Source organism: Macaca thibetana, chromosome 8, assembly GCF_024542745.1.
Source record: "Macaca thibetana thibetana isolate TM-01 chromosome 8, ASM2454274v1, whole genome shotgun sequence".
Lineage (NCBI taxonomy): Eukaryota > Metazoa > Chordata > Mammalia > Primates > Cercopithecidae > Macaca > Macaca thibetana.
Genome location: NC_065585.1, coordinates 38,745,110 through 38,759,608, shown reverse-complemented (window position 1 = coordinate 38,759,608; position 14,499 = coordinate 38,745,110). Strand labels below are relative to the sequence as shown.

The window sequence follows — 14,499 nt, the reverse complement described above, 5'->3', positions numbered from 1 at the left end:
CACTGCTCTTCCACTAAATCATAGAGAAACCTTTCAGAGAGTTTTGCATTTTGTTTGTCAAAGTTTAAGAAAAAGCTAATTTTGTGGCAGAATTGTAAACTTTGTTAAACTGAACAGATGAGGAGAAAGAAATGAAACCACTGAAAAACTCATTAAAGGCTGTAATTCTATAGTACGGACAATTTCCAGAAGAATAGGAGCTTTTATGTGCTCTGAAGCAGCATACTTTATGGGTGATGTCATGTGTTTTGACTCTGAAGCTATGAATGTCACTAAAACAGATAAGAAAAAAAATTGCTTTTCCGGGGTGATAATTTTTTCTTGCTCATTGTCAAATTATTCTGAGACACAAAAAAGCTGAGTTCACTTTACTAATTTGTAATTTGTAACAGTTTAGACAGAGGTTAATCTAAACTTTACTTCTACATTTATCAGTGCTAAGAAAAATTAAAAATTAGCTAATGTTACAATTGAATGGATTCAGAAAATACAATCCATTAATTCAGCAATTCTGTAATGAGTGCCTACTAGGAATCAGATGCTGTTCTTGATGCTGGGCATACAATTATGAATACAATCGTTGAGGTCTCTACTTCCTTTGAGCTTACTGTTAGTGGAGGAGAGAGATAATAATAAACACGTTTCAACGAGACAGCATTCCATGGCGAGGGGACCGTTGCTATGAAGCATGTAACACAGGGCGGCGTGACTGAAGGTGACTGGGTAGGGGTGGGGAGGAGCTGCCTTAGCTGTGGCCAGGTGTCACCTCTAAGGAGCTAACAGTTGAGATAAGAGCTAAATGAGGGATCACTGTGCAGACATCTGGTGACAGACTCTGCAGTCCAAGGAACAGCAAGTGAACAGTGCTGAGTGTGGGAGCATGTTTGCTGTGTTTAGGAAGACAAAGGTCAGTGTGGCTGAGGAAGTGAGGGAGGGAATGGTCATGAGGTTGGTGTGACAGGAAGCGGGCCGTGGAGGCTTGATAAGGAGTTTCCTAAAGCCGATCCCGAAGAGCTCTCCTTGGCAGCAACACCTTACTTGCTGACCTTATTGCTCTTGACAGAGTCTCTACTTGAACACAGAAAACGACAAAATTGCCTTTGAATCTGTGCTTGTCATTCATTCAGTCAGGTCTTCTCCCTAATCATCCTCAATTGTGAGGATCTGTGATGCTATGAAAGGCAAGTGCCTGTTCCAGTAGTTATCAGTACATCTGTTTAATCACTTAAACACTCAAAGCCCGAATTATTCATATGTTCATGTGACTTTATAAGCACACTGGGGACTTGTGAATATGACTTTATGTCCCATGTAAAGAATCAGTACACTTTCTCTACATGATAGGACAGGGGTGACCATCAAACTGTGGAAAGTGGGTACATTTTGACGTGAGATAAGAGTGATACTATCTCACCATAGTTTTCCTTTACTGTCTGGTGTTCCGGAACATTCCTTCTTCACCACCATAGCATGCGGCCCTATCAAAGCTCCTCTGTCTTCTCAAGGCTCAGTCTCAGGTATAGTAACCATTCTTTGTGTGATATATTTCCTCACCTTCAGTGCTCTGATCACTCACTACTTTATTGGATGTGGTTGGTCATACAAATATGAACAAAAGTGATCTAACCAATCAAAAGTGGGTCAGATGGATGAAGAGTAAAGTAGAGCTTTACATTCTGGATGCTACATCCATTTTCACTATTTAAGGTCACCCTAGCTTTTTTGAAATCCACTTCACATTTTTTTTTCCTCTCCAAGGAGAAATTGAAAATAATCATGTATTTTAGCCTAAAAACTAAAACAGATACTATTTATAGGCCTTTCTCCATAAAAAAATTAGAGTTAGTACTTATTGAAATTGATAATAGCATAAGCCATAGCTACCATTTCATGACTCCCGTTTATGTGCCATACAGTCAGCTAGACCGTTGCATATGTCATTTCTGGTCGGCATGAGGCTTCTATCAAGTATTTATTATTATTCTCCATCTACAGATTTGGAACAGGAATTGAGAAGTTATGTAATCTCATTCCAGTTTTCACTACTGGTAATTAGCATATCCAGGTTTCAAACAAGATCTATTTGGCTCAACAGCCCAAAGTCATAATCACCTCACTCTCCAGCCCCATTTAAAATCAAAATAGCCACCACTGTACTGTGTCCTAAGAGCTTTATGAATATGAGCTCAATTAGTCCGCACCACAGCCTAATAAAAATGAGTGTTTTGTGCCTATCTAAAAAAAAAGCAAACACGAAGATGAGAAGTTTTCATCAGGACCTTACAATTTCAAGTGACAGAAAACCTAAGTTGTAGTGGTTTAATGGTTCATATAAAGTCTAGGGGTGTGGCTGGCTTCAGTCATGCCTAAGCCTAAAGGAGATAATCTCCCTCTCTTCGTCTCTTTACTATACGTTTCTCTGTGTCAGCTACTTTCACACATAGCCTTCCCTGCAGAAGTGGCAGAATATCTTCCAGCAGCTACAGGCTCACATCCTCTCTGGTCACCTTAGAAGACCAGCCATGCCTCTCTCCCTGTAGTTCCTACAGTTCCTGGAATTGAGTGTCATTTTCCTTGGGTTCGGCTTGACCTGAATCATAGGCTCCCCCTGGGGCAGGAAGGTCAGCTCAATGCAATTCAAACCCCATAAGAAGAGAAGTGGTACATTGTACCTTCCCCAAAAAGAAAAGGGGGTGACTACTGGCTGAGCAAAAAAAAAAAAAAAAAAAAAAAAAATCTCTCCATTCTATGTGCCTGCAGTGCAATAGCAGTAAGTGGCATAATCAGGATTCAGATCCAGAATTATAAGGCTCCAAAATACTTTATTTTATCCTTTATGCTGTGTTTTATCTCCATATAATTGTCTTTTAAAATTCATTGTGAGATTATTTGTCAAGCTCTTGTACTTCTGTTAAAAAAAAAAAAAAAAACCAACAATTTGTTAAGCAAGTGATGTTCACAAGCATCAGCATATTTGTGGTTAATCTCTTTAAAATTAGCAAGTCTATCAATATACAGGTGAATACTATTTCTAGAAGCTAGAAACTCTGAACTTTTGGTAAGAAAGTGTAATGATTTAGTGTCTAATTTCATAGATATCTTTGTATTAAGTAAAATGTCCCTCTTCATATCTCCAAAATAAAGGATATTTAGCATAGAATGGAATTTTTCTTATCTTACATGTTAAGACTGCACTCTTTTCTGCCTTTTACACCAGTGCAACTGGTCTTTATCAACAATTCACAATCTTTATTTCATTATCTTTGACCTCTGATTTAGAGGACGGTACTCTCCCCTTGGAGAAATTAGGAAGCATATAAGCAGAAAGAAATCATATAAACAATGGAAAGAATACACTATTAGGAACCAAGAAACCAGGATCATGATCCCAATTTGACATTGGCTCCCTGTGAATAAGGGATGGCAAATGGGTTCTAAATTTCTGAGATCATCTCCAACAACCCTCTTATATATTCTCTTTAATAGCTGTTTTCATGCTGAGTGCAGTAGAGTTTTTCATATTAGCCAATAAAGCAAAACTCATTCACTCAGACAAAATGAATTGAGAATCTTTGGCAAGGTGCTGTGGTAGATACAGTGAAGCTGCAAGATGCCTCCTACTGGGAATTTGTTGTGATCCCCTAAAATGCATTATCTAATATGTGCATGACACTGTGCCAGAAGCTGGGACTGTAGAGATGTAAAGAAAACTATTTGGGGGCTTATACTCTAGCTGGAGTGATATAAGCAAAAAAAAAGATAAATAAACACCCAAGCAGCATATATGATGTGTGATGTGCCATGTAAATAGGACAAACAACCACTTTACACGTTAGGTTTCTACTGACCAGTGCAGACCTTTAGGGACTGTTCATACATACCTTGTAATACGTGTGGATCTCATTGCGTCCATGGGTATCCGCATAGAGTTAAATGTAGGAGATCAAGGTAGGGACACAATGACTAGATTGTCAAACAATTATATTCAAATCCAGAGTCATCTAAATAAAGAAAGAAGGAGATTGGGAAACCCACCACAAACCAGAGAAATGGTTTTATCTTCCTATGTTATAATGTCCGAAACAGGAGTCACTAGTTTGTATTGACATATGCTGTAAATGAAAAACACACCCTGAATTTCCCAGATTTAATATGAAAAAATTGCAAAATATCTCAAATCATTTCTATACTGACTACATGTTGAAATGGTAATATTTTGGATATACTGGACTAAATAAAACATAATTAAAGTTACTTATTTTTTAATGTGGCTTCCAGAACATTTAAAATTCCATATATGGCTTATATGGTATGGCTGTTGAATGGCACTGGGTTTTGTGCTTTGGAACTGTGCAAATCATTTAACTGCTGGGAGATTCACTTTTATCATCTGTAAAATGGGGATGAAAGCAGTGCTGTTCTCATAGATTTGTTCTTCGTGTTAAATCAAACGATACTTATTAAGTACTTACCAGTGCCCAGCTTACAGTTAGGATTCAATAAATGAGAGCAGTATGTTTACGATACAGACATAACATGTTGGTGCAGGACCATATAGCTTGTCCAGTAAGTGTGGAATTACATCAGCGCTACTCTGGTTCCCATAATTTACTAGCCTTATGACCTTGGGCCAGTTACTTCACCTCTCAGTACCTCAGGCCCCACCTGCATATGAATTGAGTTTATCAAGAGAGACATCCCCGTTGCTGTTCTTGGGATAATTAAATGAGATAATCCATGAAAGGTGCTTAGAACCTGCCAGGAGCAAAATAATGGAAAATTATAGCTGTATGGTTGTTCCTGCAATTGTTCATATTCAGAAGATATTTGCTTTTTTAAAAATTGTATTTCTGGTTGTGTGTGTTACTGCTATGGACTGATTCTGTGTCCCTTTAAAATTCATATGTTGAAACCTTAATCCCAAATAAGATGACGTTTGGAGTTGGGGGCCTTTGGGAGGCAATAAGGATTAGATTAGATCAAGAAAGTAAAGCCTCACTGATGGGATTAGTGCCCTTAAAAGGAGTTGAAGAGTCCAGAGCTTTCTCGCTACCATGTGAGGACATAGCAAGAAAGTATCTCTCTGGAAACCAGGAAGAGAGCCCTCGCCAAAAACCTGACCACACGGTCCCACTCTGATCTCAGATTTCTAGCCTCCAGAATGTGGGGAAAAAAAGTTTGCTTTTTAACCCACCCAGTCTATCATAGTTTGTTAGAGCAGCCCAAAATAAAAGTTATTGTAGTTTAGAACATTTTTTAAATTTAGTTCAATTTGTGTTTTTCCTGATATTTGCTTTCCCTTTTTTCTGATATTTTGTTTTAAATTCAGAGATTCTAAACCACTATGTGTTGTGAATTCCCATGTAGCTAAAGGCATGTGCTGGCTTTTAATAGTCACTGCCCACCACCTCAATCACCTTCTTATTTGACATACAGACATTGTGGGTTTTATCTTGCCCAGCTACCTGCTAGGAGATGGAGCAGATCATTTTTTTCTTACTATTGAATCCTTAGTACTTAGCAACATGCCACCAAGTATTCACCAAAGGATTCAGTAAATGTGTTGAATGAATGAGAAACCAGATATAAAAACTTACTTGAAGAAGAATAATGCAATCAAGTTTTAGATATAGTTCTAATTAGGTTCTGCACTTAAATTGACTAGATTCTGGATAGCTGAAGTGCTGGATAAGTGAGGTTTTACTGTGGCTGATATTTGGAGGCATGAAGAAAATTTCACTTAATTGACCTTTTATTTCATCTTCAACTAAATGAAAAAAGTCTGCTCCATATTATAGAGAGGACTGAGAGTGGTGCTCCTCGGCAGCAGGACTGCATTGGTAATTTTCAAGGTGGACAGCAGTTTTAGAAATTCTAGGATGTTATCTAGATAATTACAGTCTTGTAATTTATTGGTTTATTCACACACCTACACCCTACCCCAAAAAGCTATGGTCTAATAGGCTCTGCTTTGAAGAAAATAGTGCAATATTTTCTGGACAGTTGTGCTCAGCACTGCCATATGGACGACTGCACAATTTGTCCTCAATCCTAATGTCACAGGACAATCGGCTCAATCTCTAATGAAAATGTGATGTTTTTTCTATATATACTGAAAAGTACTGCTGATTTCAGTAGTAAAGAAAATATATTGTATATTATTACATGGTAAACTATTTGGTATGTAGTTAAAGAATAAAAAGATACTTCCATTCCTTTCTAGTTCTGGGTGATAGAATAATTTCCAGTTCATCAAAATTTGATTGTTAAAGATGCATGCCTACAGCCCTAGGCATGCATCTAAAACATATCAAGCCACTGTTGAATAGATTACTAGCCACAGTTTTCACTCTCATTTTTTCTTTTCAGGAAGGCGTAGGATTTGGTTTGTAATTATTATCTCCTTAGATACAGAAAATTGAAAATAATATTGAAGAGATTATTCATCAGTTGGGATTTTTAAGTAATAATTTATCTTTAGTCTTTGAAAACATACTAAAATATAAAACATCACCAAATTGAAATTAAAATATCAGCATAGCATGTTAACCTAGATGATAGGAGTGTTTTATCACCAATTTGTATTCCCAGGTTAAATGTATAAAAATAATTGGTACTTCCCCATTCTTACCATATTTCCAGTATTAGTATTAGCCATTGCTTAATTTTTAATAGCTGAGCTTGAATTTATAAACTTTTGTTTAAATGTTTCATTGTTTTCTAAAAAGATAGTATCATCTGCTAGGATTTTTATGGTTTTGCGTTTTACATTTAAGTCTTTAATCCATCTTGGGTTAATTTTTTTTATAAGGTGAAGGAAGGGATCCAGTTTCAGTTTTCTGCATATGGCTAGCCAGTTTTCCCAGCACTTTTCACTGAATAGATCCTTTCCCCATTGCTTGTTTTTGGCAGGTTTGTCGAAGATCAGATGGTTGTAGATGCATGGTGTTATTTCTGTGGGCTCTGTTCAGCTCCATTGGTCTATATGTATATTATGGTACCAGTACCATGCTATTTTGGTTACTGTAGCCTTGTAGTGTAATTTGATTTCAGGTGGCATGATGCCTCCAGCTTTGCTCTTTTTGCTTAGGATTTTCTTGGCTATATGGTGTTCTTTGATTCCATATGAAATTTAAAATCGTTTTTTCTAATTCTGTGAAGAATGTCAGTGGTAATTTGATGGGAATAGTATTGAATCTCTAAATTACTTTGGGCAGTATGGCCATTTTTATGACATTGATTCTTCCTATCCATGAGGATGGAATGTTTTTCCATTTGTTTGTGTCCTCTCTTACTTCCTTGAGCACTGGTTTGTAGTTCTTCTTGAAGAGGTCCTTCACATCCCTTGCTAGCTGTATTCCTAGGTACTTTATTCTCTTTGCAGCAATTGTGAATGGGAGTTCATTCATGATTTGGCTCCCTGACTGCCAATTGTTGGTGTAAAGGAATGCTTGTGATTTTTGCACATTGATTTTGTATCCTGAGACTTTGCTGAAATTGCTTATCAGTTCAAGAAGTTTTTGGGCTAAGACGATGGGGTTTTCAAAATATAAAGTCATGTAATCTGCAAACTGGAACAACTTGACTTCCTCTCTTCCTATTTGAATAGCCTTTATTTCTTTCTCTTGCCTGATTGCCCTGGCCAAAACTTCTAATACCATGTTGAATAGGAGTGGTGAGAGAGGGCATCCTTGTGTACTGGTTTTCAAAGGGAATGCTTCCAGCTGTTGCCCATTCAATATGATATTGGCTGTGAGTTTGTCATAAATAGCTGTTATTATTTTGAGATATGTTCCATCAATACCTAGTTTCTTGAGAGTTTTTACCATGAAGTGGTGTTGAATTTTTATCAAAGCCCTTTTCTGCATCTATTGAGATAATCATGTGATTTTGTCTTTGGTTCTGTTTATGGGATGGATTACGTTTATTGATTTGCATATGTTGAACCAGCCTTGCATCCCAGGGATGAAGCCAAGACTTAATCGTGGTGGATAAGTTTTTTACGTGCTGCTGGATTCAGTTTGCCAGTATTTTATTGAGGACTTTTGCATCGATATTCATCTGGGATATTGGCCTGAAGTTTTCTTTTTTTCTTGTGTCTCTTCCTGGTTTTGGTGTCAGGAGGATACTGGCTTCATAAAATGAATTAGGGAGGAGTCCCTCCTTTTCAATTGTTTGGAATAGTTTCAGAAGAAATGATACCAGCTCCTCTTTGTACCTCTGGTAGAATTCAGCTGTGAATCCGTCTGGTCCTAGACTTTTTTTCATTGGTAGGCTATTAATTACTACCTCAATTTCAGAGCTTGTTCCTGATCTATTCAGGGATTCGACTTCTTCCTGGTTTAGTCTTGGGAGGGTGTATGCATCCAGGAATTTATCCATTTCTTCTAGATTTTCTAGTTTATTTGCATAGAAGCGTTTATAGTATTTGCTGATGTTAATTTGTATTTCTGCGGGGTCAGGGGTATATCCCCTTTATCATTTTTTATTGTGTCTATTTGATTATTCTCCTCTTCTTTATTGGTCTATCGGTCTATCTATTTTGTTAACTTTTTTCAAAAAACACCTCCTGCATTCATTGATTTTTTGGAGGGTTCTTCATGTATCTATCTTCTTCAGTTCTTTTCTGATCTTAGGTATTTCTTGTCTTCTGCTAGCTTTTGGATTAGTTTGCTTTTGCGTCTCTAGCTCTTTTATTTGTGACTTTAGGGTGTTGATTTGAGATCATTCTAGCTTTCTGATGTGGGCATTTGCTGCTATAAATTTCCCTCTAAACACTGCTTTAGCTGTGTCCCAAAGATTCTGGTACATTGTATTTTTGTTCTTATTGGTTTCAAAGAACTTCATTTCTTCCTTAATTTCATTATTTACTTAGAAGTCATTCAGGAGCAGTTTGTTCAATTTCCATGAAATTTTGTGGTTTTTGAGTGAGTTTCTTAATCCTGAGTTCTAATTTGCTGGCACTGTTGTATTGAAAGACTGTTTATTATAATTTCTTTTTGCGTTTTGCTAAGGAGCATTTTACTTCCAACTATGAGGTGGATTTTAGAATAAGTGCCATGTGGTGCTAAGAACAATGCATATTCTGTTGATTTTGGGTAGAGCGTTCTGTAGACATCTACTGAGTCCACTTCATCCAGAGCTGAGTTCAAGATTTGAATATCTTTGTTAATTTTCTGTCTCGTTGATCTGACTAATACTGACAGTGGGGTGTTAAAGACTCCCACTATTATTGTGTGGGAGTCTAAGTCTCTTTGTAGGTCTCTAAGGACTTGTTTTATGAATCTGGGTGTTCCTGTATTGGGTGCATATATATTTAGAATAATTAGCTTTTCTTGTTGAATTGTTCCCTTTACCATTATATAATGCCCTTCTTTGTCTTTTTTGATCTTTATTGGTTTAAACTCTGTTTTATAAAAGACTAGAATTGCCACTCCTGCTTTTCTCTTTGCTTTCTAAGGCAATTCCATTCAGGACATGGGCAAAGAATTCATGACAAAAATGCCAAAAGCAATCGCAACAAAAGCCAAAATTCACAAATGGGGTCTCATTAAACTAAAGAGCTTCTGCACAGCAAAAGAAACTATCATTAGAGTTCACAGGCAACCTACAGAATGGAAGAGAATTTTTGAAATCTAGCCATCTGACAAAGGTCTGATATCCAAAATTTACAAGGAACTTCAACATATTTAAAAGAAAAAAACAAGCAACCCCATCAAAACTGGGCAAAGAATAGGAACTGACACTTCTCAAAAGAAGACATTTATGTGGCCAGCAAACATATGAAAAAAAGCTCAACATGACTAATCATCAGAGAAATGCAAATCAAAACCACAATGAGATATCATCTCACACCAGTCAGAATGGATTATTAAAAATTCCAGAAATAATAGATTCTGATGAGGCTGTGGAGAAATAGGAGTGCTTTTACACTGTTGGTGGGAATGTAAATTAGTTCAACCATTGTGGAAGACAGTATGGCAATTCCTCAAGAATCTAGAACCAGAAATAACATTTGTTCCAGCAATCCCATTACTGGGTATACACCCAAAGGAATAGAAATCATTCTACTATAAAGATTCATGCACATGTATATTTATTGCAGCACTATTTACAATAGCAAAGACATGGAACCAACCCAAATGCCCATCAATGATAGACTGGATAAAGAAAATGTGGGACATATACACCATGGAATACTATGCAGCCACAAAAAGGAATGAGATCATGTCCTTTGTAGGGACATAGATGAAGCTGGAAGCCATCATCCTCAGCAAACTAACACAGGAACAGCAAACCAAACACCGCATGTTCTCATTCATAAGTGGGAGTTAAACAATGAGAACACATGGACACAGGGAGAGGAACAACACACACCAGGGCTTGTTGGGGGTGGGGGTTGAGGGGCGGGAACTTAGAGGACAGATCAATAGGTTCAGCAAACCACCATGACACACGTATACCTATGTAACAAACCTGCATGTTCTGCACATGTATCCCTTTTTTTTTAAAGAAGATCTATAAAAAAAGATAGTATCATCTGAAAAATTTAGTTACAAAATTCTTGTAGGAAATTTATATGTACACACACACACCCCCATATATATACACCACACAGATATTAGCATTATTATAATTTAATATAAATCACAGTATTTAAGAACAGATATGGATAGTTTAGATATGACCTTGGGCAACAGGCATTAGGAATTCAAGGAGAGTTCTTCTTCTGGTGTTTCTGAATCCTTTGTCTAATAAGTCTACCAACAGAGCCATTTATTTACAGGGAATTAAATGGAAACTGCTAAAGCACTCCTGATAATCTCCACCTGCTGTCCTATTATTAAAGAGTCTTGCAGTACAGTGAAGTAGACAAACACACTCATCTTACCTATTTTATTTCTAGTATAACCTCGTGGACTAGTGATAGGTTTGCAGTCATTTAAGAGGCTTTATGTAGCATGAAATACCAAAGAAGGGTGAAATCTGAATCATTATAAACCAAACCACAATATAGAGGTGAAAAGTACCATGAGTCTTAACAGCTTTAGTGTAAGAGCCCATTCAAACATTAGCATTTTCACAGTGCCAGGTGAATCCATCGGCAGGATCCTGAAGCATGCTGTCTGGTGCCTGCAGTTTGAGAACTGCTCATTATTAACTGGGTCATGATTCAGGACAGCACCCCAGATGCACCACTTCCAGCTTGTGCTAAATGAAGACTAGCCTCATTACCATGCCTGTCTCCTATGCACCCTCTCACTTACTTACCAAAGCATCATTTTGACCATCATTTCCATCCATGTCCCTCATCCGATGACTATTTTAGACCTTATTTACTTTTGAAGTATACTCTAGATGTCCACTTAATCAGATTCTACTTGAATAGAAATGTTAGGGGCAGAAATGAAAGGACATTCATACTAATTAATTCACAGCTTAGCACTATTCGTACTGCAAGGCTTTAGAAAGGGTTTCCAGACATGGCAAATCATATCTTCCTACTCCTCTTAAAGTGAAGAAAAATGCAGCTCCTCCTGGAGAGCAGTGGCAGAAATGAAATGCTTGTGGAGCCAGGCTATGTCCTTTCTTAAAAACAAGTTGACTTTAATTTCACCTGGGTTGGACATGCTGATTAACAGAAGCAGTAACAAGACCAGGGCCTTACAATGTTTTTCAGACCCTACTATCTGCAGAGGGAATCAAGAATAGCCCTTTCTTACTAGGCTGTCAAATAGAGATTGACTTTGTGAAAGTTTTCTTTTCCAGTCCAGGCAGATGAATGAGAGTGAAAAATATGAGGGTGATGAGAAGTGGTTTGTCTCCCCATCCCTGATACCCTCTAGAAATCTGCAAGGTGGACCCTTGTGTTCAAATGTGGTTCATTAACAAATAAACTTGTATTCTAAGAACATTGCTCTAACTCATTTCTACTTTGCTTTACAAGTTAAGACTTCTCTGAATACACTGGGACTTCTCCACTTAGAAATCAAATTTTTGAGGCCAGGTGCGGTGGCTCGTGCCTGTAATCCCAGCACTTTGGAAGGCTGGGGCAAGTGGTATCACAAGGTCAGGAGTTCGAGACCAGCCTGACCAACATGGTGAAACCCTGTCTCTTCTAAGAATGCAAAAATTAGCCAGGCGTGGTGGTGTGTGCCTGTAATCCCAACTACTCAGGAGGCTGAGGCAAGAGAATTGCTTGAACCTGGGAGGTGGAGCTTGCAGCAAGCTGAGACAGCACCACTGCACTCCAGGCTGGGCAACAGAGCAAGACTCCATCTGAAAAAAATAAATAAAAAATCAAATTTTTGGCCAGCCACAGTGGCCCATGCCTGCTATTACAGCTCTTTGGAAGGTTGAGGTGGGAGGATTGCTTGAGGCCAGGAGTTCAAGACCAGCCTGGGCAACATAGCAGGACCTCATGTCTATTGAAAAATACAAAAAAGTAGCCAGGCATGGTAATATGTGTCTGTACTCTGAGCTACTCTAGAGGCTGAAGCAGGAAGATCACTTGAGAGGTTGAGGCTTCAGTGAGCCAAGATGGTGCCACTGAACTCCAATCTTGGCAACAGAGCAAGGCCTTGTCTCAAAAACCAAACCAAACCAAAACAAACAAAAAAAAAACAAAGAAAGGAAACCAAATGTTTGTGATGATCTCTGGTGGAAGAAAACTTAATAAGCTTTTATCCCACCCTCAACATATTCCTTAAAAGACACGAAGTTTATTCTTTCTGGTAGTTCAATTTGTTATAATGCTGCGTAATTTATAGCTGAAGACCACGTTTACAAATTTTGTGTATCATCATACACATCTCTTATTTCTAAAATAAATTAAAAGTCAAACGTTACTTTGAGGACATCTTAAATTTTTGAGGGTATTAATTTGACTTTTGGTAACTGAGGCTTATCGCTAGTAGAATGCTTCACAAGAAATCATTAATTTACCTTATCTGATTTTTCTTTTAATATAAAGGGAAAATGGTCTGGTGATATAAAGGGATCTCCTGAAAGCAATGTATGAAGGGGAGGGACGTAGGGTAAAGTGCTCAATAAGTCAGTGTCTGGGTTCTTACAGGACAAAATTCAAATCTCATCTCTGCCACTTACTAACTACCTAACCTTGGGCAAGTTCCTAAACCTTGGTAATTTTCTATTGTTTATTCTGTTCGATGGAAATACGAATAGCATCTCCCTTAGAGTCCACTGTGAGGTTAACGAAGTCATGCATGTAAATCACTTACCATAATGCCTAGCACATTGTAAGAACACAGTGAATTACAGTGATAGCAGTGTCAATATCAATATTCTTGTGTTCCTTGGTTGAAAGTCTGATATGGGTACTATCTCTAAATCGCTTCTGTGTTTTCCTTGTAGCACCCAAAGAAAAATACACTTCCAGATCTTTCTCACATACATGTCTGAAGAGTCATCGTAATTAGTACCCCCCTTCGTTGTACACACCAAACGGCATATTCTTTGGGTGATAACAGCTTGCTATGTGGGATTTGGGTCTCTTTTTGCCTTAGATGTTGGTCTGATACTAGCACCACCCCCCAACAGCCGGGCTCCTGGCGGAGGCAGTGGGTGGAGCTAGCGAGACATCTAGTACGGGGCTCACAGGTAACAGAACTCCGATCAGATCCGCCCCGGCTCCCACACAGATATAAGGTTGCCTCCCTGCCTGCACAGAAATGACGAAGGACAAAAACAGCCCAGGGTAGGTGGGATCTATCAGCCTGCATCTGTTGTTACTTCCTGTGTTATGAAGAAAACGTTTCCTAGTTCCATTATAAAATAGCTCTCTGATTTCTGTGCAAGTGAGAAATCAAATCTTTGTGTTTATGGGACCAAACAGATGGATTTCTGTTGCCATTTGGTTCCTGGCGAAGTGGGTCCGTGAACAAGGCAGACTGCCAAAGACATAGGTACTAAAGAAAGGGAAAACCCTTCTGATATGTTTGCTGTGCGGTATTCATTGCATACGATCCATTTCAAAGTCATAGTTATTCGTATTTTCAAATGCTGTTTTTACTGATTTCAACTCGGCACCACCTCTCATTTATGAATAGTTTTATTGTTTGGTTTAAGCGGTTTTAAATGGCATAGGGAGACAATCATAATTTGTATTCTCAATTAAAATATGTTAAGCACTTATATATTTCAGTATGTTGTATTCAGCTTAAATATATTATTTAAAATAATCTAAAATTACTTGAAAAAAACAGAATCATGAAAAATGTTGTCTATATTATTCTGTGAATAATAGTTTCAACCACTTAATATTTTAAATTAATAATACCATAGGTCTAGCAACAAAAAATAATTATTGGAAATTCTTGCTTTTCAGTTGTTACCGGCATAGACTTCATTACAGGGATAGGCCTCACTGGCCTTGGTGGATGACCAGGTGCTCCTTTTAGAACATCAGTTAAAACAAAAGTGCAGAAATCTCCCGCCCCCAGAAGCAAAGTACCTTTACTCCTTAATTCTCATTATTCC

General features: G+C 37.8%; 1 protein-coding gene across 4 annotated transcripts in view; it reads left to right on the top strand.

The window, feature by feature from the left end:
• The window catches only part of OXR1 (oxidation resistance 1), a 382,402-nt gene that overhangs the window by 67,259 nt on the left and 300,644 nt on the right, over positions 1-14,499 (top strand). Inside the window, exon 1 of one of the 4 annotated variants that reach the window (XM_050802208.1) lies at positions 13,276-13,717. The exons of 2 other annotated variants lie outside the window; for them this stretch is intronic. In XM_050802208.1, coding sequence (XP_050658165.1) covers positions 13,692-13,717 — 26 coding nt within the window. In that variant the 5' untranslated portion in view covers positions 13,276-13,691. Of the gene's footprint in view, positions 1-13,275; positions 13,718-14,499 lie in introns of those variants that run through there. One more of the 4 variants, XM_050802205.1, reaches the window with a different exon arrangement.